This window comes from Lissotriton vulgaris, chromosome 5 (genome assembly GCF_964263255.1).
Source record: "Lissotriton vulgaris chromosome 5, aLisVul1.2, whole genome shotgun sequence".
Taxonomy (NCBI): Eukaryota; Metazoa; Chordata; class Amphibia; order Caudata; family Salamandridae; genus Lissotriton; species Lissotriton vulgaris.
This window is the reverse complement of record NC_141693.1, coordinates 369,756,750-369,783,875: the sequence shown is the minus strand read 5'-3', so window position 1 is coordinate 369,783,875 and position 27,126 is coordinate 369,756,750. Positions and strand designations below refer to the sequence as shown.

General features: G+C 51.9%; 1 protein-coding gene across 14 annotated transcripts in view; it reads left to right on the top strand.

Moving 5' to 3' along the window:
• The window catches only part of UBR4 (ubiquitin protein ligase E3 component n-recognin 4), a 1,723,360-nt gene extending 1,704,440 nt beyond the window's left edge, over window positions 1-18,920 (top strand). For all 14 annotated transcript variants that reach the window (XM_086921716.1, XM_086921718.1, XM_086921717.1 and 11 more), the window contains one exon: window positions 18,566-18,920. In XM_086921716.1, the coding sequence (XP_086777842.1) occupies window positions 18,566-18,630 (65 nt within the window). In that variant the 3' untranslated portion in view covers window positions 18,631-18,920. The remainder of the gene's footprint in view (window positions 1-18,565) is intronic.
• Window positions 18,921-27,126: the final 8,206 nt, after the last annotated feature.

Here is a 27,126-nt window from a genome sequence, read left to right as displayed (position 1 = left end):
TAGGGCAGTTTGTGCCATGGTGAGCCAAAAATCAGGTTGACCCTATTTCTGCTCCCCTCACTGAGGTCCTTCTCTTAATCCTTTCCCTCCACCAGCAGGGCTCTGCTATTGCCACTTTAAAGGGCTATCTTTCTGCTATCTCAGCCTTTCTGCAGTTACCTGATCAGCCATCCCTCGTCCAATCCCCGGCTGTACATAGAGGCTTAAAATGTTGGTAACACGTTTTCTCCCCCACCCTTCATTATGCCTCAGTGGGACCATAATCTAGTCTGAATTGTTCTAATGTGTGCTCGCTTTGAGCCATTTAACAACTATCCTCTCAAGTTCCTTACCATCAAGACGACCTTCCTGGTGGCAATAACATCGGCCCAAAGACTCAGTGAGATTCGGGCTTTGTCATCCAAGCCTCCATATTCGAACATCTACGCAGATAAGCAGGTTTTTAACACTTGCAGCAGGGCCGGCAGGTCTGTGACTTAGACTCACAGATGAAGGTTCATTTAATCCCCCAAACCCCTCCCGGCTATTCCGGTTCTAAAGGCTTACGCAACCTCTTCCAGGACTGCCTGCTGTGTCCAGTACAGAATACAGTTTTTCTAATGTCTCTAGTCTAACCCGACCTCAAGCACCCTGGCCCCTGCCTGTTCAGTAATGGGAGTAGCAAATACCTCTTCCCGGTGACCTCTATCCTGCCCGTTACACAGCTCTGCCGGTGCACCTCAGTACTTTTCTGCAGGACCCTCTGTTATCCAGTTAGTGGGTCCACACATAGATTTGCCACTGCTCCTCCATTCCATGCAGCAGTGCCTACTCTTCCATCACTTTGGGTTACATTGACGTAGCTCCGTGAGTCAGTCTTGTTGTGTAATCCCTGCCAAATCAGTTCTGGGCTCCAGGGAGGACGCTTATGCCTCTGTACCTCAGTCTAGCCATAAGACTGACATATATCATCAGTACTGAGTCATAGGTACAGCTTCCGTAATGTACCCCAGTCGTGTCATGTTTAATCCTGCCACATCTGAAAGAAACAGGTTAGTATTAGATTCCTTACCTTAGAATATCCCCAGGCGTCAGACTGGATCCGGAAACTTTTGCTTAGCAGTACCCTTGCGCGTCGGTAGGCGTCACCTGCGGCTCCGCGTCGGTCGTTGGTGCCGGGATGACCTCGCCGGAGTACTTAGACTCCACCCTCGCGCGCTGTCGTCAATTCCTATTTTTTCCGCGTCAGCAAGCCCCGATCCGTAAAAAGTGGTACCCTTAGTCAATTTTTGACTAAACTTTTTCGATCATTTTTGATCTTCCTTCGAAGTCGAACGACTCCGGTGCCGGTAGGGATTCCCGGGTTCAAGCCCTGCGTCGACTGCAACTGACTGATGTCGGTTAACGACCCCCATCGCCGGTGTCTTCATTGCCTGGGGCCCGACCACAATGACAAGTTGTGCCCCGACTGCCGGGCCTTGACGTCGAAGGCTAGGCAGGAGCGGTCCTGCAAGCGCCTCGAGCTCCGGCAGTCGGCCCCGCGCCGTTCGAGGTCCCAGTCCGGAAGGGAGTCAAGGGACCGGTCACTGGGCCGGAGTCATCACGGCTCGGAGAATCGTCACCACTCCGCAACCTCCAAGTCCTTCGGTAAGAGGCACAAGAAGTTGAAGAAGCGACATCGCTCTTCCGACTCCCCCCGACGCTCGCGCGACGCGGCCGGAGGTTCGGGCGACACTCCGCCGGAACTGTGGGCGCCGCGGCCTGCTCCATAGCCGCCGGTCCCTGGGCAGAACGCGACGCCCGAGGAGATAGACGCCTTCCTCATGGCCATGAGGTCCCTCACTCCTCCGTCGGGGGATTTTTACTTCTATAATCCGGCCCCATCATTTGACCCTGAGTACCAGGAGATGGGTGGCGAGGCAGATTGGGAGGGGTCTGAGGACCCTCTGGCACGTGAGTGCCAGTCTTATCAGGACTGGGCAGGTGAGCTAGGGGATGCCAGTGGTTTGGACACTTCGCCAGACACTGGTTTTGTCTCCCCTCCTACCGTGGCTTCGGAAGAGGGGGCTGCCTATAGTGTGGTGTTGACGCGGGCGGCCAAGGCCTTATCCCTTGACTCCCTGTCGCGGCCGTGAGGACTAACCTCCTCACTGAGGTCCTTAAACTTCAAGCAAGCTCTTTAGGCCTTGTCTGACGTTCTTTTGGGCACCTTGTCCAGGCCCGCTACAGGTCCCCCTGTAGATAGGAACGTGGCCAGACGCCACCGCCTGTCTCCGGGCGACCCTTGCTTCCTGTCCACCCACCCACTCCCAAGAGCCTGGTCATACAGGCCTCTAACTCCCAGACCGCATTCCCGACGGCTCCCCCGATCGGGAATCCAAGAGGTACGAACAGTATGCCAAAAAGATGTTCTCCTCACTCAGTTTGGGGTTGCGGTCCGTTAACACCGCGTGCCTCTTGGGCGGTTATACCCACTCTCTGTGGGACACGGTCGCGGACGTGCTGCCACAATGTCCGGAGGAGGCCCGGACTAAACTCGCCCAAGCCCTTGCGGAGGGTCGAGATGGGCCACGGTACTCCATCCGAAGTGGGCTGGATACAACGGACTCGCTGGGTAGAGCGATGGCAACGACAGTGGCGATTCGTCGCCACGCCTGGCTGAGGTCCGACAACTTTTCGGCTGATGTCCAAAACACCCTTATGGACATGCAGTTTGATGGCCGTCGCCTCTTTGGCGACAAGGCAGAGCGTGCGCTTGAGCGCTTTAAGGACTCCAGGGCTACGGGCAAGTCCTTGGGCCTCTCGGCCCGCGCCAGCAATCTGCTGCGTTTCGCCCCTTTCGTGGACAAGGAAGGGGCGCCCCCACACGTCCTGCGAGCCACGGGCCGCAGGCTAACATCCAGCGTAGTGGCGGACGTGGTAACGGCCGTGGAGGTACCCGGGGACAACGGCGAGGCCAGTCCACATCTACTACTGCAGCATCCGCCTCAAAGCCCTCCTAGTCCGAGCTTTCAGGCCCATGTGACGCCAGTGGGGGCAGGGTTCGCCATCACCTCCTCCACTGGCGCAACATCACATTGGACAGGTGGGTGCTGCAAATCGTCCGAAGGGGCTACTTCCTCCCCTTCGAGGCGACCCCTCCAGCCATGCCACCGCAGTACCACCGCTTGTCGGGGGATCACTTGAATCTTCAGCGAGAGGAAGTTGCGGCCCTCTTGGCCAAGGGGGCCATCGAGCGCGTACCTGGGCCATAAGTAGGGTGTGGTTGTTACTCCCACTACTTTCTGGTTCCCATGAAGGGCAAAGGGATCTTGGACCTGCGGAACGTCAACGGCTTCCTCCGGAAGGAGAGGTTCAAGATGCTGACACTGCCTTAGGTCTTAGCTGCCCTGGACCCGGGAGACTGGATGGTAGCTTTGGACTTGCAGGATGATTATTTCCACATTCCCGTCCTGCCGGCCCACCGGCGCTACCTGCAGTTCACGGTAGGCCACGAGCACGTTCAGTTTACCGTGCTCCCCTTCGGCCTTACCCACGCCCCACAGGTGTTCACGAAATTGATGGCGGTGGTCGCAGCTCATCTGTGCAGGTTAGGGGTTTCAGTCTTCCCCTACCTCGACGACTGGTTGTTGAAGGCGTATATTTACAACAAGGGGTGGTGAGGGACAGAGTCTCTGAATTAAGCAGAAAGCTCTCACCCAGTCAAGAGATCAGGGCTAGATCCAACACCGTTTTTTAGCTCACTGCACCATCCCAGTTTCAGAACCTGGCTGTATGCAAATTAGTCTGTTCCTGTCCCAGTGCATGATGGGAACAGGGCAAACCAAACTACAAAAGCCAATTCTTACACTGCTCCATCAGGATTCAAGCAAGCCGGGTCGAAGAAGGCTGAAATGCCAGAAACCGGTCCCCGGTAGCTTGTCTCCTTTCTGGTGAAGAATTGGCTTGGTAGTTTAGTCTGCCCTGTTCCCATGATGCACTGGGCCAGGGACAGACTGATTTGCATATAGCCAGGTTCTGAGCTGGGATGGGGCAGTGAGATAAATAACGGTGATGGATCAAGCCCTGATCTTTGGACTGGGTAAGAGTGGTCTGTTTAACTCAGACACTCTGTTCATCACCACCCCCTTTTGTAAATCATGGTTGTTGAAGGCGGGCTCGCCCCAGACAGTCGTCAGCCACCTCCAGACTACGGCCGACCTGCTGGGGTTCTTCATCAATGTGCCGAAGTTGCACCTGTGTCCCTCTCAGAAGCTCCTCTTCATCTGAGCGGTTCTAGACTCGGCGCAGTTTCGGGTTTATTCTCCGGAACAGCGGGTTCGGGATATTCAGGCTCTGATTCCGATCTTTCAGCCTTTATCCCGAGTCTCGGTCAGGTTGACGCTGCGGCTTCTGGTGCTGATGGCCTCCTGCATCCTTCTGGTGCATCACGCCAGGTGGCAGATGCGGGCTCTGCAGTGGGACCTGAAGTTTCAATGGGCCCAGCGTCAGGGCAACTTGTCCGACCATGTCTTGATCTCGGAGGGCACTGCAACGCAGTTGCAGTGGTGGCTCATATACCGTGATTGGGTCAGCGGCAGATCCCTCTCCCTACCCCAACCGGAGTACGTAGTTGTGACGGACGCGTCCCTCCAGGGCTGGGGAGGCCATATGGGAGAGGTGGAGATCGGAGGCCTCTGGTCTCCGGCGGAGTCCCAGCTCCATATCAACCTTCTGGAGCTGCGGGCGATCCGGCTTGCACTGAAGGCATTCCTCCCCTCTGTCCAGGGAAGTGTAGTGCAGGTGTTCAGGGACAACACTACCGCCATGTGGTACTGCAACAAACAGGGCGGGGTGGGGTCGTGGACTCTATGCCAGGAGGCTCTGCACCTCTTGCAGTGGCTGGATCATCAAGGCGTGACTCTGGTGGTTCAACACCTGGCTGTTTCCCTGAACGCCAGGGCGGATGAACTCAACAGTCGGTGCATGATGGATCACGAATGGCGTCTGAGCTCGGACGTGGCGCAAGGACTCTTTCAGCAGGGGGAGGGGGACCCTTGGTTAGATCTATTCACCACAGAAGAGAATGTGCAATGTCATCAGTTCTGCGCGTTGGCATTTCCATGGCGGCACTCGCTCGGATATGCTTTTTGATGCAAGTGGAGTTGCGGTCTGTTATACGCCTTTCCGCCTATACCACTTCTGCCCAGAGTGCTGAAGAAGATCAGGTGCGACAGGGCCAAGTCATCCTTGTGGCTCCGGACTGGGCACGGAGGTTCTGGTATCCCGAGCTACTCAGCATGTCTGTCGATCTCCCGATTCGCTGCCCCTTCAGGAGAACCTTCTGTCGCAGCAGCAGGGGACGGTCCTCCACCCGAACCTATCCAGTCTCCACTTACATGCGTGGAGATTGAGCGGCGGCAGGTGAGGCCATTTGACTTGCCTCCTGAAGTCTGTAATGTCATTCTGGCAGCCAGGCGTCCCTCCACAAAATCGGTATACGCCTGCAGGTGAAACAAATTTGTGACATGGTGCACAGCAAAGGCTGTGGATCCCCTTTCTGCACCTCTTTCAGAGGTTCTCCTCTTTCTTCTTTTTCTTGTCCAGCAGGACTCTGCTTTGGGCACTCTGAAGGGCTGCCTTTCGGCCATTTCCCCCTTCTTAAGGCTCCCTGATCAGCCCTCTTTGTTCAAGTCCCCTGTTGTAAATAGGTTTTTGAAGGGCATCCCTCATATGTTTCCTCCAGTTCCTTTTGTGATGCCTCAGTGGGACTTGAACCTTGTTCTAACTATTCTGATGTGCGCTCCCTTTGAGCCACTTCATAACTGTCCTCTTCGCCTCCTTACTCTGAAGACCGTTTTCCTGGTTGCCATCTCCTCTGCCAGGAGAGTGAGTGAGCTCCATGCCCTTTCTTCTAAGCCTCCTTTCCTTTCAGTCCATCCGGACAAAGTTTTGTTGCGGACATGACCCTCTTTCCTGCCCAAGGTTGTCACAGCCTTCCACATCGGGCAGTCCATCACGTTGCCCACCTTCTTTCCGCCTCCGCATCCCTCGAAAGAGGAAGAGAGGCTCCTCCGTCTGGACCCAAAAAGTGCGCTCGCATTCTATTTGGATCGCACACGCCAGTTCCGGGTGGATGACCAACTCTTTGTTGGTTACGTGGGCGCTAAGAAGGGACGGGCGGTGCACAAACGAACCATTTCTCGATGGTTCGTCTTGTGCATCAAGGCTTGTTACTCTTTGGCTCTAAAGGAGCCTCCTGTGGGGCTTCGTGCCCATTCCACACTGGCCACGGCGGCTACTACTGCCCTGGGCCGGGGAGTCCCCTTGCAGGACATCTGTCAGGCGGCTACGTGGGCCTCGCTGCACACGTTTGCAAGACACTACTTCCTGGGCAGCCAAGTCCAGAGAGATGGCTTTTTCGGCCGTTCCATTATCCAGGACTTTCTGGTGTGATCATTGGTTCGCAGACCCACCACCGGGGTTGGTATTGCTGGGGTATCTAAAAGAAGGTAAGGAATCTAATACTAACCTGTTTTTTTCAGATGCACAAGTTATTTACCTTCGGTAAAGAGATATCTGTAAGAAACAGTAGTTAGTATTAGATTCCTTACCGCCCCACCCATCCTCCCCGTTCTGCGAACCGATATCTATGGTTAAGGTCATCCCCTTTCAGGGCCCTAGTTTCATGGCACCAGTGTTGTTTTTTATCATGGCTCTGCGTTTCTGGCGCGGAAAAGCTGTGTATAAGAACTGAAGTCTAAGTACTCCGGCGACGTCATCCCGGCACCGACGACGGACGCGGAGCCGCAGACGACGCCTACCGACACGCAAGGGTACTGCTACGCAAAAGTTTCCGGATCCAGTCTGACGCCTGGGGATATTCTAACGTAAGGAATCTAATACGAACTACTGTTTCTTACAGATATATCGTTACCGAAGGTAAGTAACTTGTGCTTTAGTTCTGGGCTCCATGGAGGACGCTTCCTCTCATACAGTATAAATACTGAAACCTAGGCTCTGCGCCTCTAATGTTCCTCATTCGTGATAATATTGTTTTAACAATTTGTAATTTATAATTGTATCGTGATCTTGGAATGTAACATAACTTCAGTTATGAAACAAAAGGAACTCTTTTTTTTTTTTTTAGTGTTGAACAAACATTCTTTTACGTTTCTCAGTTTCAGTTTATAAACTTTATTCGACAGTTTAAGAAAACGTCATAAAAGTACACAAATAAAATCAAACATGTAACATTACACAGGGAAAGTACAAATCATCATGGGTTGTTTTCAGGGCACACAGAAGTCAACCAATAAAAAACGAAATAATAGCTAAAAAACCATACTTTTTCTTGCAGCAACAGATATCAGAATAAAGGTTGCGATAAAAAAACACAGGTCCGGGCTAGCAAGCGAAAATAACAATTTCATGGCATTTGATGTAGAAGACACAGAATATTTTTTAAATAACGGTTTCAGATAAACAATACGTAGGGCTTTATAAAGGGGGCAGATTAACATAAAATGCAGGGTACTTTGTTTGGTTAATCCATCACATGGACAAGCAGATGTTGGATAATTTTTCATCTTTGGAAAGGCCACAAGATTGTGGACAATACCTAGTCTAAATCTGGATAGGACGAATTGGTGAGATTGCCTGTAGATGATTTTAAGATAGGTAGGCAAACCAGGACCCTCGTTTACATTGGAGGAATAGAAAGCATGGGTTGAGTAATTACTTGTATCTGCTTTCCGTTTATCGAATTTTACCCTCAAAAATTCTTCTTTCACCTCCTTTTTGGATAAAGTAGTTACAATATCGGGTTCATTACTTACATCCAAATCAAAGAGTTCTTTATAGGTAGTGGTCACATACTTTATCCATGGTATATTTTTGAAATTATCCAAAAGGAAACAATCTTTGATGATGCTCTTTGTGAAACTTGTTTCGTCCTTCAGCCAAATGGACCTCCATACCAGGAGAGGTCTCAATTCGATTAAATCGGCTATATGGTCCATCCTTAGTTCCTCGTGGACCAGGTAGTTAGATGCCGATGATGGTAAACAAAGTAACCGTTTCAGAAACAGATTTTCCAGAATTTGCAAGTCTCTGTTAGACCAGTGCCCCCATACCCCTGAACCATAAAGCGCTATTGATGAACATCTGTGTCTATAAATATTTAACATTGCTGGAATCCGTCGGCTGCCCAGTTTATTGGCAAAACGGAAGGCACCTAGCGAAGCCTTCCCCATCCTGGCTTTTATGTTAGTTTGTTCTGGTGTCCATGAGCCCCGACTATTAAAAGTAATGCCCAGATAGCAGAAGTTATCTACAACCTCAATTCTGTTATCTTTAAAATAGAAAGACTTATGGTGCTTCACCGTTTTGCCACAAACCATTATGAATGTTTTAGAGTTGTTGATTTTGAGTTTCTTACCCTGAATAAAATCATAAAAACAGTTCATTAGCCGCTGGAGGCCGATTGGGGTTCTAGATAATAAAACAGTGTCGTCCGCATATATATCAACACTGGAATAGGTAGGCCTCCTGCTTGTGGTGCATCAGCTTGGACCTGTTTTAATTCTTGTTCCATAGAATTAATAAAAAGGGAAAAAAGCAAGGGGGCCAATACGCACCCCTGCCTAATGCCTGATTTTACCAAAATCTTTCTCGTACACTCTCCTGCTGGTCCATATCGAATCTGTGTGGAAAGATTGGAGTATAACCTAGCTAAGAAATGGATAATAGCTGAGGGTGCTCCCATATCAAGAAGGGTTGTCCACAGCAGGGAATGATTCACCAGGTCGAAGGCACTGGAGAGGTCCGCAAAACAAAGGAATAGGGAGCCGGATTTAACCTTAGTATATTTACCTATTAAAAGGTTGAGGTTGATACACTGGTCAATGGTCCCCAAACCCTTTCTAAAGCCATATTGGGATTGTGCCAGGATATTATTATCGGTCACCCACTCCTCCAGGCGTAGCAGTAGTACCCGGCTCATAATTTTAAGGGAGGAATCTAGAAGGGAGATGGGGCGGAAGTTTTTGGCCTCCCCTCTATCTCCCTTCTTATAAATCGGAATAATAACGGATTCACTCCAGGTTGCCGGAGTGGAGTAATCAGTGGCAGCATTGAAGACCTGGGTCAATAAAGGGCTCCAGAGGGCCAGATCATGTTTGTAGAGATCTATCGGGACCCCGTCGGGTCCTGGGGATTTACCTCCTTTACTGGAATTAATTGCCGTGACTACTTCTCGGATGGTAATTCCCAAAGACTGCGAAGTCAGCAAGGGATTCATACAGATTTTATCATAAGACTCCTCAGGGGGGTCAAAAATTCCTGAAAAATATCGGACCCAGCTATCTTCGCTTACTAATGCGGTAAGTACTGGGAAATCTTCTTTCTGGAGGAATGGGGCGTTAATAGTACTCCAAAACAATTTACAGTCCCGGAGAGCTGCAGCGCTATCCAAATTGTCCCAGGCTTGTTCCCGGAGTTCGTTTTTCCTGCGTTTTAGTTCTATATTATAATTGGACCTCAAGGTTTTGACCACTTCCCTGTCTCTTGGGAGATTGGACAGTGCTTTCTTAAGAGTTTTTAGTGCTGTTGTACAGGCTTGGTCGAACCAGCCAACCTTATCCCGTCTGGTATTGATCTTATTGTTAGTAAAAATTATATTAATAATAGTGCCAAGTTCCTCAAAATCCGCTATAATACCCATAGGGGGCGCATTGATTTCCAGACAGCGAAATATCTGTCTGGAACCACCTACCACAGCTGTACTATGTAGTTTTTCTGATTTTTCCGTACACCACTTTATCCGGGTTCCGTTAGGCCTACTTAGAACAATATTATCAACAACCCTGCCTGTAGGCGTATTTCTGGGACCCCAGATAAGAATAAACATAGTTATGGCATTATGATCGCTCAGACAATAGTCCTTAATGATTGGTACTGTACAGAATGGCACCAAAAGGGTTGAGATCAACAGATGGTCAATAACCGACTCAGTATCCCTCCCTTTGAAAGTTGGAACAATATTGCCCATTTTATCGAGAGCTGGTTGGTGGATAACTAAATCAAATTTTAACAAGAAACCGTTAAGGGAAGTCCCATATGGGGAGTGTTGGAAATGTGCTAGATTCTCCCCCGAATCCCCATCAAACCCACAAACTGGGGTGTGAGAATGCGGACACGTTCTGATGTTAAAGTCCCCTCCCCATATGTCATAAGATGTGTGGGATTTATTACAAATTTTATTCAAAAAGGCTTCCAGTTCGTCCACAACTAGGGTACTGGTAGGATCAAATGTATTATTGTAATGATTGATCAGTAGGGTGTTCCTACCCTTTTTGGCTTGTAGTTCCAGAATTTGTGAATGTGTGCCAACAATAGAGTATGATCTTACAGTTATCGGGAGATCTACTGATATTAGAACAAGCAGGCCCCCTTTTGCCCTCCCCATAACGGATTCCTGGGCAACACAATTATAAGAAACAAAACCATCAAAGTGAATGTCTATAGTGGACCATGTTTCCTGTAAACATAAAATATCAAACCCAAGAATAAGTTCCCTCCACCCAAGAGCCGAAGCTCTCTGACGCCACCCAGCTATATTCCAGCTCACCATGGAATACCCTTGATCACTTGAGGTAGATATCTCTTCTAAAGGAGTAATCATGGGTGAAAATAATGTACTTGTACATCCCCTATCAGCAATAGCCTCAGCTGGTGGTGAAAGATGGACTTCAGTTGGTTTATCAGGAGTTAAGGGGATCAGATCGGGTAAATCAGAAGTTATTTTGCCCCCCATTATTGGCAAGGTGTATTATTCCACAGTAACCCCGCTATCGAAAAAATTAGTCTCGTTGGGTAGAGGGGGAACAGTGGTATATACACTGGGTAGTCAGTCAACTCCTTCAAGCCCATCAAGACAGCTATATCGATTATAATTCCAGAAGGTGTTCTGCGGGGTCTGAAATGGGGGCAATCTGGGGTGTCTTGGGTGAAAAGGCCTTCCCCTACGTTCAATCCTAGTCCAGTCATTGCTTCCATCATAGTACATGGGGTTAATAGGTGGTGGGGAAAAAAAGGGCGACAGGGAGAGTCTGGATAGTAGAATCTAATGACCTATTAACACCTGCACATATGTAAGACACTGTACGTGGATCTCTAAAACTGACAGTGATACAATCTCCCTTGATGGATTTTGGGGTTTTACCAACCCATGGTACCCTCCTCACCATGATAACTTCATTGTGCAGGTGTGCGGGTAGGGGTCGGTTCCAATTAAGCCATTTTATAACTTGGTTTTTAAGGGAACTAAAGGTTTCAGTTTCACCCCTATCTAATGGAGGTGCTCCTGCCAGAATTACCATAAACCGGTTGGCCTCCGGTGGGAGATCAGGCCGTCTAGTTCTTGGTGTTTTGAGATCTTCGGGTGGGGGCCCTTGGGTATCGATAGACATAAGTGCAGGTGGGATATGCAGACCTGGGGGGGGGGGCCTGGAATATTCTGTGGGGCAACTAGGCTAACCGAGTTAGAGACTTGGGGAACAGGTTGGGTACTTACGGTCGTTGGAACAGGAATTTGGGACACAGTAGTTGGATGAATAATTTGGGGAGTAGGCATACTAGGAGGGAGACCAGAACTATTAGGCTTGGTGGAGTTAGCTAAAAGAATAGCAGTTGATTTCTCTATATTAGACATTCTAAAATCAAGCCTATCTAGTTTGGCCTCTAATGGAAAAATAATCGATTTTAGTAGGGTTGCAATTTTATCCATAGAGATATCGTTACAGGGTGGGCTCCCTTCACAGTTGGTATTCAACAATACAGATTCTCCATCTATTTTGGCTGTTTTAGATGCCCTCCCGATATTTTTACCCTTTCTGTTATACTGTCTCTTCCGTTTCTTAATAGCCCCTTCTTTCTCCCCCTGAGTGGTAAGGAGGGTAGTATTTCCATCATTTACAGAGGGAAAGGAAACATTTGCACAATCAGAGACAAGGCTAGAATCAGCTACGATAATGGAGGGATTAGATGTAACAACAGAATCTACTCTTGGTGGAGGGGCAGAATCGGGAAGTAAAAGTTGGGCATCCACCACAGGCAAGCAGTCAGTAGGTCTTTCAGGAGTTTTAGCATTGGCTAAAGGGCCCATACTAGAACGTTTAAGAGACATTAGTTCCCTGGACAGTCGTTTCTCCAGTGTGACAATTTCTTTGTCAATAATGTTATTAGCCCTAGTAAGAAACTTCTCCATACCTCCTGCGGCAGAATGAGATCCTCCAGCCAACAGGGATTTGCTCCTGGTTTCGCATCCGACCATGATCCACAGGAAATCAAGCAGCAGGAAGATTTAAGGGAGTGGCCCGGTCCGGTCACTGTCGGTCACGAACGGGCACAAACAGGCCCGCTCTTGGCCCGGTCTTCGCCCGCTTCGTCGTCCGCGCGCGTCCCGCGTACGTGTTCCAGGGGTGGTTAAAATAGAGGAGGAGAGAAGGGGGCGGGAAGAGGAACCAGGTGCGCGCGGTGGACGGCGCTAGCACTTCTGGACCTCGCAGTCCCGCTCCCAAAGCAGATGATGAATCAGGCTCTCCCCCTGCCGAGGTGACCGAGCCGATATGCTCCCAGGTCGCAGGATAGTAAAATGAAAGGGCTCCGCTGCAGTTCTTGCCCCCAGAGCGGCCACAAGCACAGTATAGCAATCCACACGCTGCTCGAGCGGCACCCGCGCCAGCGGGGGCCGCGAGGAGTTTAAAGGATTTCCAGGCAGGTCGGAGGGAGAAGGGGGCGGGAAGAGGAACCAGGTGCGCGCGGTGGACGGTGCTAGCACTTCTGGACCTCGCAGTCCCGCTCCCAAAGCAGATGATGAATCAGGCTCTCCCCCTGCCGAGGTGACCGAGCCGATATGCTCACAGGTCGCAGGATAGTAAAATGAAAGGGCTCCGCTGCAGTTCTTGCCCCCAGAGCGGCCACAAGCACAGTATAGCAATCCACACGCTGCTCGAGCGGCACCCGCGCCAGCGGGGGCCGCGAGGAGTTTAAAGGATTTCCAGGCAGGTCGGAGGGAGAAGGGGGCGGGAAGAGGAACCAGGTGCGCGCGGTGGACGGCGCTAGCACTTCTGGACCTCGCAGTCCCGCTCCCAAAGCAGATGATGAATCAGGCTCTCCCCCTGCCGAGGTGACCGAGCCGATATGCTCCCAGGTCGCAGGATAGTAAAATGAAAGGGCTCCGCTGCAGTTCTTGCCCCCAGAGCAGGGGCGTAGCTAGAGCTTGTGGCGCCCGGGGCTATCCTTCAGATTGCCGCCCCCCTGTGAGGGTGCTCGGGAAAAAGGACGGCGAGCACCTGAAAGAGGTCCGAGAGACACGTAGTATCGCCGCTAATAGTTACCTCGATCATGCAAGTTACATGCACATACATGACACGGTCCAGGTCTAGACAGCCCCGTCCCCAAAATAGTGCCGCCTGGAGCGGACCAACCCCACCTAGCTACGCTCACACTCACTCTTCTCTCCATCCATCCTTATCTCCATCCAGCTATTCATCTCACACGTTAACACGTCAAAACAATATGGAAAGAATCCTTTTTCTTCCTCAAGACCCTACTGAATAAAAACCTTACATAAATTTCCAGGATTAAGATCTCCACATATTACCCAGCATAGTGACAGAAATAGAAGAATCCAGTGGACTGTATGTAGGCCTTGCTCTGTTACTCAAGTGCAAAACCCAGCGTGTACAAAAGGCAGCAGTAAGGCTTCTTCTACATTTTACAGCCACAGAGCTTAGTAACGTATGTCACACCTCCAATGGCCCCCAGTTTCTCAGAGGATTTTCTTCGAAGGGCTTGGCATGGTCCACAAAATCACCTACTGAGCTTACATGAGACATGAATGTCCCTGACCAAAACCTAGAGTCAATATCTAGACACCTCCCCTTTCCACAAGAGGGGAAATGACACCCTTCTCACTCCAAGCAGCTAATATACCATGAGACATGTTTCCTACATTAATTTACAACTTTTTAGAATACCTAAGATTTAGGAACGATCTAAAATAAGGCACTTTCCCACATCTACTAAACAATACGCAAATACTAGTGCAATGCCATCTCACCCTTTATGGCTGCTTACTAAGTTCCCACTCCTGTCCACCTAGGGACTTTAGATTCCATCAACTAGCCTACAATCACCTACTACCCCTATGCATCATATATCAAAGTCCAACAACAAATCATGATTGAATCACCATATCCATCTATCTTCTTTTACTTATTTTGCTATCTTTAATTTCTTTCCTATATTGCCTTATGAGGCTGAGCTCGTGCTTTTGCGTATATTTTGCTCCTGTAGAACCCCTATATCATTACCGGTTGCAAAGTATGCTGCTTACTTACTTATTTCCAAAATTCATTTTAATTTAGCTGCTTGTGTATACTTTTGTAATAAAATGTTCCAAAAACCACAGAAAAAATAATGAGCACTACTAGGTGCATCGACTGTACAGTAAGTGAATAATTTGCTGCCTAACTCAATAAGGCTCCAGTTGAGTGCAAATGGTACCTCTTCACCACCCAGCAGGAGCATATGTGGACCACAGAGCTGTGCGTGAGCAAACAAAATAAATGAGGTAGCAAACAGTGCATTACAGGAGGAAAAAGTGACAAGTGTGCAGGTTAGGTTACAAGAGAAAACAAAGTACATTTTGAGGTATAATACTGCAATATATGCTACAGTGGCGTAACGAAACTTGAGGGGGCCCCCCTGCAACGCACATGGAGGGCCCCAACAGGATATGCATATGTGAGGCCCCAACTGCAACTACAAACAAATGGCTGACCGAAAAACAAAACACATATTGCCAGGCAAAGTGTGGCCTGCCTGACGGCAAAATCAATCTGGATAATAACCTCAGGACGACTCGGGTCTCTCTCCCTCTGTTACGTGAGGAAATGTCAGTCCCTAAAGCTGAGTCTAAATGCCCACCACCTGCAGCTGCAACCACCGACATTAATAAAGCAACAAAACTTGCCTCAATTACTTCAAAAGTGAGCGTCCGTTCGTTCCCCAAGGAAACCTCAAAGTACACGCAGACAACAGTGTCTCCTCTCTGTGTGTGTGCTACAGAGCCGATGGGGCCCTGGAACACGAGGGCTGCTGCGGGGCCTAAAAGATTATGTTTTAATGACCCCAGGATGCATCCCACCCTCTGAGGCTCCTCTCTCCAACACTCAACTTATGCCTGCCATTCAGCTCCAGTGGTAGGCGCGAATGGGCGGCAGGAAACAGGACAAGGCAAAATTAAATTATTGCCGCTGGCCACGCCATCTCTCTAGTCATTTCCGATATGCCTCACGCGCGCACTTTTAATTCTCCTGAAATGCGCTTCACAATGGTTACCAGCCCCATGCCCCCACCCTAAAAGAGAGAAGACCCACGGAGCACTATTTAATTTGTAAAAGAGGCCACAGCGAGGTGTAATGATGGGGAACCTAACACAAGTTATGTAAGCACTTCACATCCCAGACGGATGTGAAGTGCTTACTGGCTGGCCGGGCTTCCCCGCAACGCGAGCTCTGCGTGGGCCTGTGTTACGACCCTGATATGCTAGACACGCAGGTATAAGAACAAACTTTACGTCAATTCGGCAAGTGGGTTGCTGGATAAAAATTCAAATAGAATTAATTTTCGCTTTACCTTCATTTGTCCATCGGTGTCGGTGTCTTTCTCGACTCTTGAGTCGACTCGAGGAGGCACAGATAGCAGGCCAGGCCCAGTGCATGCAAGCACCAACAGTCAACTCGAGAGAGCGCACTGCGCACGCACTAGTCTGCGCCACTGCTACAGCGCGGGCGGGCGGGGGCTGGCCAAACAGATACCCAGGGCCGTCATTGGAAGCGCTTTCGCGCTCTACAGGATTGACGGCCCTGGCTGGGACATACCGCCTGCGCTGTGTGTTTGTCTGCAAGCAGGTATGCTTGCACTTCACTGCCGCCTCCAAAATGGTGCCGCCTGGGGCGGACCGCCCCCCCGCCCCCCCCTAGCTACGCGGCTGGGCCCAGAGCGGCCACAAGCACAGTATAGCAGTCCACACGCTGCTCGAGCGGCACCTCATTTACAGTGACCTTTGAATTCCAACCCCTCTCCCCTCACACTCCACCATACATTGGCCCTTGTGTGAGCCTTGCTCAGCGATTTGTCTTGCATCAGTCCCTTCCCTCACTCACTTCTATTATTAACAAGCATTGGCATAGCCAATAGGTCTCGCTTTTGGGGCCTTATAAGTATTTAGTTATGCAGCACAATATCCTTGGTGCAACAACATCAACCGTTGCATGGCTAAACACTTATAAGGTCCCAAAGGCGAGACCTATTGGCTATGCCAATGCTTGTTTTTTTGTTTTGTTTTTCCGTTTTATATAGCGTGAACTCGACCCGAAGATATCGGGTATCGGAGCGCTTTACATGAGCGGCAATTTCGTTACAGATGGACACATTCATTTTTGTTAGGCACAGGGAGTTTAAGTGATTCGCCCAGAGAAATACAGGATGTTCAGCGTTCCTGCCAAGACTCTAACCCTGTTCCCGAGCTTAGAGGTCGACAGGTCAAGCCGTAAGGCTACATCCTCTCCACAATAATAATTCTAAGATAAGGAATCAGCGATTGAGTCTATATCAAATAAGGCGTTACCCAAGGTAAGTAACTTTTTCTTAAGGAATGAAGCCTGTTTCACTAGAAGAAAGGCTGTTGTTCGTGTATTCATGAGAAATATTCAATTTCACAAAACGCCCCTTCTGAGCCTGGTTGTTAGTCTGCCGTAGTGTTTGTTTTTACTGGCATTATAGAAGACAGACACTGTTGACTTCGTATAGTTATTTGTACAGACATACGTTTTGGAACCAGAAATCTATGCAAAGTGTTCGGTTCTAAGATATAGACATCTATATTTAAAGTTAATGAAGACGGGTGAGAGAAGATTCTGTGCATGTTTTGTGATCCGGCTGCACGCAGTGTCTATGATGGGAGTCCACCAGATGTCGCTGTTGTATTGTATTGTATTGTATTGTGGCATACTTGTATAGCGCAACCTGTCACCACCAAGGGCATCCTGGCGCTTTGACCCGTACTCAATGAAAACAGTAGCTCAGCCTATCCTGGGAAAAAGATTAGTTTTTAGAGCCTTTCTGAAAGATAGGAGATCTCCAAGGCTTCTCAGGGATATAGGCAGAGAGTTCCAGAGTTTGGATGCCGCTACTCTGAAGGAGCGGCCCCCCATCCTCACTCTCTGGAATCGCGGGACTACCAGTAGCCTGGATGACGAGGAGCGTAAAGCTCTGGCTGGACAATACCAGGCAAACATTCGCCGCAAAGGAATGGGGCCCAGGTCATGAACAGCCCTAAACACAATACACGCTGCTTTGTAGCGCACCCGTAGATGAACTGGCAGCCAATGAAGTTCTCGCAGTGCTGCCGTAGAAGAGCTGTGGTAGGGGCGAGAAAGGGCGAGTTTAGCAGCAATATTTTGCACCCTTTGCAACTTGCCCAGGAGTGTTACCGGGGCCTCCAGAAGTAGTGCGTTACAATAGTCAAGTCGACTTAGGATGGTACAACGCACTACTTCTGTTCTGGCTTGCGCAGGGAGGAGAGGAAGGACCTTGCGCAGCATGCGAATCAGCATCATACATGTTGAAGAGATCTTATTCACATGTAGATCCAGCTGCAGGTTAGGCCCAAAAGTGACGCCCAAATTGCGCGCTGAATGTGCCGCAGACACTGTCTCTGAGAAGGACGGAGGCCAGAAGTCCACTGGAAGATCGCGAGGAACTCGATCCGCGGAACAGTGTAAGACCTCCGTCTTTGTTCCGTTGAACTGTAGCGAGTTCAACCGGAGCCATTCCGCTGTCGCCTGCATGCACCGGTGAAAGGTCTCCAATGAGACTGCATCCTGTCCCTCCAGAGAAAAGACGAGCTGGGTATCATCCGCATAATTAAATGCGGAGATACCGAAGGTTTTGATGAGCTGGACTAGGGGGCGGAGGTAGACATTAAAGAGTATGGGGCTGATGGCCGAGCCCTGAGGTACTCCTTGTCCCACTCTCCGCTCCTCTGAACTGAAGGGGGGTAACGAAACCCGTTGCTGACGGCAGTCCAAATAGGAGATTAACCAGTCCCTGGCCTTGTCACTGACCCCGCACTCCTCCAGCCTGTTGCAAGTTGTTAGTGTGTCGAGGCTCGGTCACTGCTAGCTGCCTCTGTGGAGCAGCGGCCGAGGGGTGTCCCTGCCTAGCGCTCGCCTGGAAGCCCCTCTTCTATGCGAGTAGTGAAGTGTAAAGCGGGGTCGGTCATTCATCACATCTGCCTCTTTAAAGGGTCACTGTGGGGTGAGCGGGTTAGGGGGCTCGTGCCCCCTCTTCGCACGGCCCCTCTGCTAGAGGTCACGTATGCCGCAGCCGAGGGAGGGTAACTTAGGACATGGCAGTTCAAAGGAAGAGTCGGGGTGTAGACACTGCAGCATAGTGACTCCTGCATGTAAACACTGTTCATTTCTGGGAGCAAGCAGCTCTGACTAACTCCTTTGTCTGCTCTTTTTTTTTCCAGGCCTTTTATCAGAAATCACCGACCCTGACAGCTTTCTCAAGGATCTTTTGAACTCCTTCTCCTGAGCATAGAAGCCGCTCTGAGAGAGCCGAGTTGCATTTTCTTCTGCCATCTTTATTTCTGCTATTGCGGTTTTATTCTTGCACTGGTATCTGCGCCACTACCCCCCCCCCCCCTCCCCGCCCCCCCAAACCTCTGCTCACCCCCCCCCCCCACCCCCCCAGATTCAGTTTTTCTTGAGGTATTTGAGGATTTTGGCCTCTGGTTTTATCTTGTTTCATTTCTTAGATATGGAGATGCCGTGTGTTATAAAAACTATTGATATTCAACATTAAAATGAAATTCTTTCACTGGTGGTGACATGAGTTGAGTGCATTATTTTTTAGACTTAACTGTCATTTAAAGAATTGTCCCGTGTATTTTATGTAAATAAGAGTGTTTTCCTAAATCTTGTGCTAGTCCAACTGCATGATATCCAAGCTCTAGCGTCTTGTTGTTAAGAGGGCGAGAGTGTAAAACAAACGCTTCCTTAACACGATGCTTCTGCATAAAGAAATTCTGGGTTGCAGTGTTGACGTAAATAAAGAAAGAACTGTGCTCTCCGTAAGCTTTACACTCACTTTGTGTCCTCGTGTTTTTTTTTAAGCCAAGCTAACCGCCAGTCCCTTCAAACCACAGTTCTGGGAATCGCGCTGCTAGCACTAGAGGTGAGCGAGCCGCTCAAAGCTCGAAACAGATGCTGCTAGAACTAGAGGTGGATGAGCCACTGAGAGCTCGAGCCAGATGCTGCTTGCACTAGAGGTGGGCTAGCCGCTCAAAGCTCGAAACAGATGCTGCTAGAACTAGAGGTGGATGAGCCACTGAGAGCTCGGGCCAGATGCTGCTAGCACTAGAGGTGGGCTAACCGCTGAATGCTCGAGCCAGATGCTGCTAGCATTAGAGGTGGATGAGCCACTGAGAGCTCGAGCCAGATGCTGCTAGCACTAGAGGTGGGCGAGCCGCTGAAAGTTTGAGCCAGATGCTGCTAGCATTAGAGGTGGGCGAGCCCCTGAAATCTCGAGCCAGATGCTGCTAGCACTAGAGGTGTGGGCGAGCCATGGAAAGCTCGAGCCAGATGCTGCTAGCACTAGAGGTGAGCGAGCCACTGAAAGTTCAAGCTAGATGCCTGGCTCAGCTCGAGGTTCTCTTGGATCTCAATTCCAAAACAAACTGAGCCTTCGTGTGGCTTCTGCCCGTCACCCACGCTCTAACCTCATGCACAGAGAGTTAAACACTGGGCACTGGCCTTTGATACAAAACCCGTTTAGAGGCTGAACTGCACAACGTGGAAGCAGGAAACCTGGGATTAATCCCAGCTTAACCAAATTCTGTGATCTGCATCAAATAGTCAATTTCACTGAGCCTCCTTTTTCGTCATTGTCACTAATGAGAATACCTTCAAATACGTGAGTTCGGGATGTGCTATCTACAAGAACCTCTTGTTTTAGATTTAATGCACTATAGCAGCATTTCCCAAACTGTGCATCACCAGTGGACTTCTAGTGGGTCGCGAAAGAGCAAGGAATAAAATGTCCTAACATTTGTTTGTATCTCTTCACATTTTTTGTGATTCAAAGACAGAGGTCAAATGTCGGGCCGTGTCTTCAGACAAATTACTCATTATTCTTTAACGTGGAGATTGGTGGTTACTTTTCTTTCTCTGACTGCAAAGTGAGAGAATCTTTAGTCAACTACGGGACAATCTTGCTGGGCCACAGGGAGTGTGATTTGTAGGGCTGTAGAATATAATTTTTTGTGTAATGCACAACAAAATCTGAATACCTGTAAATGAACTGTACACATTTTAGAATACACAGCATTTAGGAAAGTCACACATTTTGTTAGTAATTCTGAAGTGTGATGGAAACAAAGATATTAATAGGACCAAAACAAATGAAGACCCTTTTACTAGGTTATGCACAAATTATGAATATTTACTGAAACCTGATGTCTCCATATCGTTTGTGTTCTATATAGATTAATCAGTAAAAATGTGTGCTACTGCATGATGCTTTTGTTATATATTTGCAACAGCGTGCTCCAAAATGTACCACCATGTACATATTATGCCCTTACCACTCTCCTACTGAATACATTTTCTACACTACATTTTGTGTGAAGCTTAGGATTTTCGCAATCCCCTTGACTTTACTAATGTATATTGCTGCACACACATTCGGAAAATTGTTCCAGCACGACTGGTGCAAAGGGGCTGAATTATGCTCCTAAGTCCAATTTTAAAATAAAAACCCTTGCAAACATTCTCAAACAAGACTCTGGGTGAACCTTCCAGTATTTTTTGCTGCTGTTTTTTTACTTTACAAATCCATTTCAACAGAGAAAGTGCTCACTATACTTATTCATTTGTCTCACTTTCATATTGCTTTTCCCACAAAAAATGAGAAATATGGATGTTGCCTAATGGCCAGAGCTGCTAACTTTGGATCTGTTTGAATCAGGTTTGAGTCCCAGCGTTGCAACTAAGCAAATCACTTAATCTACTTTGCTTAGAATGGGTTTAATCTTATTGTTAGAAAGGCGATCCTAGGGGGAGGCAGAAGTTGTCTGACCGACCACACCGAGACCCACCTCTCCTTCTGGAGTTGGCCAAGCGCAGTCGAGAGGCCTCCTGGCGAGGTTCCTCTCCTAGAATCGTACAGCCGAGCAATCACACCACTACAAATGGACACCACACAAGGATAGATTCTTACAGTCTTCATCAGCAATCAAGGCAGGTTCTTTCAGCAATATGTACAAACTGATCGAGGGATCCTTAATGCCTCGGTAACTGTGGGAATAGGGTAGCAGGGCAGTCTTAGTACCAGCCTGGCACAGGGATACCCTACACTCAGCTCTCGGTCCTCGAGCTGGGAAATCGTCAGCAGGGCCGCCGAGATGGTTCAGCGGGGTTGGCCCGCGGCAGCGCCAGCAGGGCTCCGAAGGTGGTTTAGCGAAGTCGGGCCGCGGCAGGGCCAGCAGGGCTCCGAAGGTGGTTTAGCGAGTCCAGGCCGCGGCAGCGCCAGCAGGGCTCCGAAGATGGTTTAGCGAGGTCGGGCCGCAGCAGCGCCAGCAGGGCTCCAAAGATGGTTTCAGGGTTCAAAATAGCGAGTTTTTCTCAGGGTCTGTCGAGATTCCACCTGCAGGGCTCTCGACTCCAAGATACAACTGCTGACCCAGCCCAGAGCTGCCCCAGATATAGGTCTGGAGTCCTTTGATGTCCGGACCCTCGCGCCTGGGGGTCAGAGGGGCCGGGATGAGAGTGTCCAGACACCCCGCAGGGGGGTGGAGCCAGCGCCCAGGGAGGCCGGAGGGCGATCGAAACCAGGCGTCCAGGGACGGCTGGAGGGCCATCGAAACTCTCCTCCTCCTTGATCCGTCAAGTGGCCGTTTTACCACCTGGTTGGATCTTGGTGCCTCGATGTCCGGGCTTCGCTGGGGCCGCGGCCAAGGCCACGGGGCCGGACGTGGAGGGTCCAAGATGGAGTCGGGGCCTGAGCTGGTGGCCCTGAATAGGGGTCGGACCAGCAGAGTGGGGCGAGTAGGGGTCGCCGTGTTCCGGAGGGGGAGAGCCGGGGGTCGCCAGGAGTGGCGGCTCTCGTGAAGGTTGGAGGAGGGTAGCTTCAGGCCGGAGGACAGGGGTCGATGTCGTCCAGGGCCCGCCAAGTGGGAGGAGTGGGACCACGCCATGAGGCCGGGTCCAACACACGTCCCCCCAGCTGAAGGCAGGGAGAGTCACCCATCTTCTTGGGGGTTCTCCTCGCCGAGGCGGAAGAAGCGGGACAGGCCGTCGGCGTTGACGTGGTCGCTGCCGGGGCGATGTTCCACAGTGAAGTCCATCCCCTGTAGGGAGATGGACCAACGCAGCAACTTTGGGTTCTCCCCCTGCATCTGCATCAACCACCGCAGAGGTCGGTGGTCAGTTTGTACCCGGAAGTGGGTGCCGAAGAGATAGGGTCGGAGTTTCTTGAGGGCCCACACCACGGCGAAGGCCTCTCGTTCAATGGTGCTCCAGCGTTGCCCTCGGGCCTGCAGACGTCGGCTGATGAAGGCCACCGGTTGATCAACTCCTTCGGCGTTGATTTGGGAGAGGACTGCCCCGACACCGTGCTCGGAGGCATCGGTTTGGACTACGAATTCCCGGCTGTAGTCAGGGGCTTGGAGCACGGGGCGGTACACATCGCTGTCTTTAGGGTCTCAAAGGCGGACTGACACTCGGGTGTCCAGTGCACCTTCTGTGGCTGCTTCTTGGAAGTGAGTTCGTTGAGGGGGCCCACAATGATCCCATAATTCTTCACAAAGCGCCGGTAATACCCAGTGAGCCCCAGGAAGGCTCTGACTGCTGTCTGGGTGACCGGGGTCTCCCAGGCCAAGATGGCGTCGATCTTGAGTTGGAGGGGGGCCACCTGGCCGCTCCCCACTTGGTGTCCCAGATAGGTCACGGACCTTGGCCGATCTAGCATTTGCTGGCTTTTATGGTCAGTCCGGCCCGGCGGAGGGCCGCCAAGACCTCCCGGAGGTGCTGGAGGTGTTCGGCCCAGTGGAGGCTGTACACTGCAATATCGTCCAGATATGCGGTGCTGAACTCTTCTAGCCCCGCCAGCACCTTATTCACCAGTCTCTGGAACGTTGCGGGGCGTTCTTCATTTCGAAGGGCATCACGCTGAAGTGGTAGTGGCCATCGGGGTTTGAGACAGCGGAGCGCTCTTGGGCGCCCGGTGTGAGCCCGATCTGCCAGTAGCCGGAGGTTAGGTCGAATGTGCTCAGGTAGCGGGCCGCCCCTAGGCGGTCGATCAGTTCATCGGCCCGGGGAATGGGGTGGGCATCGGTCCGAGTGACGGCGTTCAATCCCCGGTAGTCTACACAAAATCTTAGTTCGGGAGAGGCGCCCGGGGCGGCGGCTTTCGGGACCAGGACGACGGGACTGGCCCACTGACTGTCAGAGGGTTAGACTACCCCCAGGGCCAGCATCTTGGAGACTTCCGATTGAATGCAGGTCCGAACTCGGTCGGGAACTCGGTAGGCCCGGTGTCGCACAGGCGGGCGATCCCCGGTGTCGACATCGTGGACGCACCACTGGGTGACTCCGGGGGTGAGAGAAAACATGTCTGCAAATTGACTCAACAGCTTTTGGCAGTCTTGGCGTTGTTCGGGAGTCAGGGCGGAGGAAAGGGGGACTCCCTCCACGGAGCCGTCTTTCTCGGAGGTGCTCAGGAGGTCCGGTAGGGGCTCGGAGTCTTCTTCAGCCCCGCCATCAGTAGCCATCAGGAGGCTAAGTTCCGTTCGGACAAAGTGAGGTTTGAGCCTGTTGGTGTGGAGGACCCGGAGGGGGTTTCTGGGGGATTCCATGTCCACCAGGTAGGTGACAGGGCTCTTGCGCTCCACCACTTTGAAAGGCCCAGTCCACTTGTCCTGGAGGGCACATGGTTCGACCGGGGCCATGACCCAGACCAGTTGGCCCGGCTCGAACTCAATGGAAGAGGCGTTTTGATCATACCAGCGTTTCATCTCTTCTTGGCTGGCCTCGAGGTTGTCCTTGGCAAGTTCCCGGAACCGCTGAGTCTGGTTTCGGAGGGTTAGGAGGTACCGGTATACGTCGGGGAGAGAATCCTGGACTGCAACCTCCCAGCCTTCTTTGACCAGGCTGAGGGGACCCCGGAGGGGGTGCCCGTACAATAGTTCGAAGGGGCTGAACCCCAGGGACTTCTGAGGGACCTCCCGATAGGCGAAGAGGAGGCAGGGCAGCAACACGTCCCATTGGCGTCGCAAGGGCTCTTCCAAGCCCATGATCATCCCCTTGAGGGTTCGATTGAAACGTTCCACCAGTCCGTTCCCTTGGGGGTGGTAGGGGGTCGTGAACTTGTACGTGACCCCGCATTGTTGCCACAGGGACTTCATGTATCGGGAAATGAAGTTCGTACCCTGGTCACTGACGACCTCTCGGGGGAAGCCCACTCGGGAGAAGATCCCCATCAGCGCCCGGCCCACCACAGGGGTCGTCACGGTCCGGAGAGGGATGGCTTCGGTATAGCGGGTGGCATGGTCCACCAGGACGAGAATAAAACGGTGACCTTGAGAGGTTCGGGGCTCCAGGGGCCCCACAATGTCGATCCCCACCCGCTCGGATGGGGTGTTGACGACTGGGAATGGTTGAAGGGGGGCCTTGTGCTTCTAGCCGCTCTTCCCGCTGGCTTGGCAGGTTGGGCAAGTTCGGCAGTGATTGTTCACATCATTCCTCATTTTTGGCCAGTAGAAGTGGGTCACCAGGCGGCTGTTGTTATGTCCTGCCCCAGATGCCCGGCGAGGGGCACATCGTGTGCCAGGTTCAGGAGGAAGTCTCTGAACCGGAGGGGGACCACCAGCACCCGGCTGGCCCCCAGTTCGGCAATCTTTTGTTCGCTGTAGAGGAGATCGTTGTCCCAATAGACCCAGTGGGACCCCGATGGGTCTCCGGCGGCTTGAGCGGCGGCTTGCTGTCGGTCCCCTCGAGGGAGGGACACACTTTCTGTTCTTGATGGAACTGTTCCCGTGTGGGGCCACCTTCGTGGCGCCATTGTGCCAGTTCCGGGAGGTCGCAGAGCGTGGCAATTTCTTCACGGTTGGGCCCCAGTGGACCGGGCTCAGGGTCGGCGTCTTCGGGGACGGAGAGCGGCGGAGGCGCGGGCCACTCCGGTTCTTTGGTTGGGGTGGATTCAGTCGGGGCGGTGGCCCGGGCGGTCATGGATCGGGTGGTCGCACAGGCCCACTCGGGAAGGCCTAGCATCCCCAGATGCTCTCTTCGCTCGACGTCGGCCCAGGGGGAACTTTCCAGGTCGTTCCCGAGGAGGCAGTCCACGGGGGCATCGTCCCGGACGGTCACTTTCAGCATGCCCGACACTGCCCCCCCCCCCCACCCACCCCCCACTCGAAGGGGATGCGGGCCATCTGGCACAGGCTCTCTGAATTGTCCGCCGACCGTACTGGGCATAGCACATTGGGCAGGATTTGGTCAGGGGTCACCAAGTGGCACGCTGGCTCCGGTGTCGCCGAGGGCTTCTGCCCGGTACTCATTAATGGTGACCCTCTGGCGGTACTTCTGGGTGTTGCCCGGAATCGGGGCCCGGGGGACCATGTCTCTTTCGCCTAGACATACCAGGGACATGGCGGCGGGCTCCCGCTCGGTCTGGTCTTCGTCATAGTTCTCTTCTTCGCCCCTTTCCTCTCCCAGGGAGGCGGCCGCGATCTGGCAGTTTGGGGGACCGGTGGTGCCGGGCCGCTGGTTCATCGAGCAGTTGGGGTCATTGGCATAGTGACCGGGTCGCTGGCATTTGTGGCAGATAAAGTTCGAGCGGCGCCCCGGCCGTGCTGGGGGGCCCCCTCTTCTGGCCAGGGATGGCGAAGTGTTAGTCGGGGGAGGCACCGCGGGGGAGTCTCGGTTCCTGGGGTGCTCGGCCGTGGTCTCTCATCGAGTTCCGGCGGACCCGGGTGCTCACCCCCTGCCACCTATGTTAGAAAGGCGATCCTACGGGGAGGAAGAAGTTGTCTGGCCGACCACCCCGAGACCCACCTCTCCTTCTGGAGTTGGCCGAGCGCCGTCGAGAGGCCTCCTGGCGAGGTTCCTCTCCTAGAATCGTACAGCCGAGCAATCACACCACTACAAATGGACACCACACAAGGATAGATTCTTAGAGTCTTTATCAGCAATCAAGGCAGGTTCTTTCAGCAATATGTACAAACGGATCGAGGGATCCTTAATGCCTCCGTAACTGTGGGAATAGGGTAGCGGGACAGTCTTAGTACCAGCCTGGCACAGGGATACCCTACACTCAGCTCTCGGTCCTCGAGCTGGGAAGTTCCGCAAGGTCGAGCCGCAACGTCGTCAGCAGGGCTCCGAGATGGTTCAGCGGGGTTGGGCCGCGGCAGCGCCAGCAGGGCTCTGAAGGTGGTTTAGCGAGGTCGGGCCGCGGCAGGGCCAGCAGGGCTCCGAAGGTGGTTTAGCGAGGTCGGGCCGCGGCAGCGCCAGCAGGGCTCCGTAGATGGTTTAGCGAGGTCGGGCCGCGGCAGCGCCAGCAGGGCTCCGTAGATGGTTTAGCGAGGTCGGGCCGCGGCAGCGCCAGCAGGGCTCCGAATATGGTTTAGCGAGGTCGGGCCGCGCCAGCAGGGCTCCAAAGATGGTTTCAGGGTTCAAAATAGCGAGTTTTTCTCAGGGTCTGTCGAGATTCCACCTGCAGGGCTCTCGACTCCAGGATACAACTGCTGACCCAGCCCAGAGCTGCCCCAGATATAGGTCTGGAGTCCTTTGATGTCCGGACCCTCGCGCATGGGGGTCAGAGGGGTCTGGATGAGAGTGTCCAGACACCTCGCAGGGGGGTGGAGCCAGCACCCAGGGAGGCCCGAGGGCGATCGAAACCAGGTGTCCGGGGACGGCTGGAGGGCCATCGAAACTCTCCTCCTCCTTGATCCGTCAAGTGGCCGTTTTACCACCTGGTCGGATCTTGGTGCCTCGATGTCGGGGCTTCGCTGGGGCCGCGGCCGAGGTCGGGCCG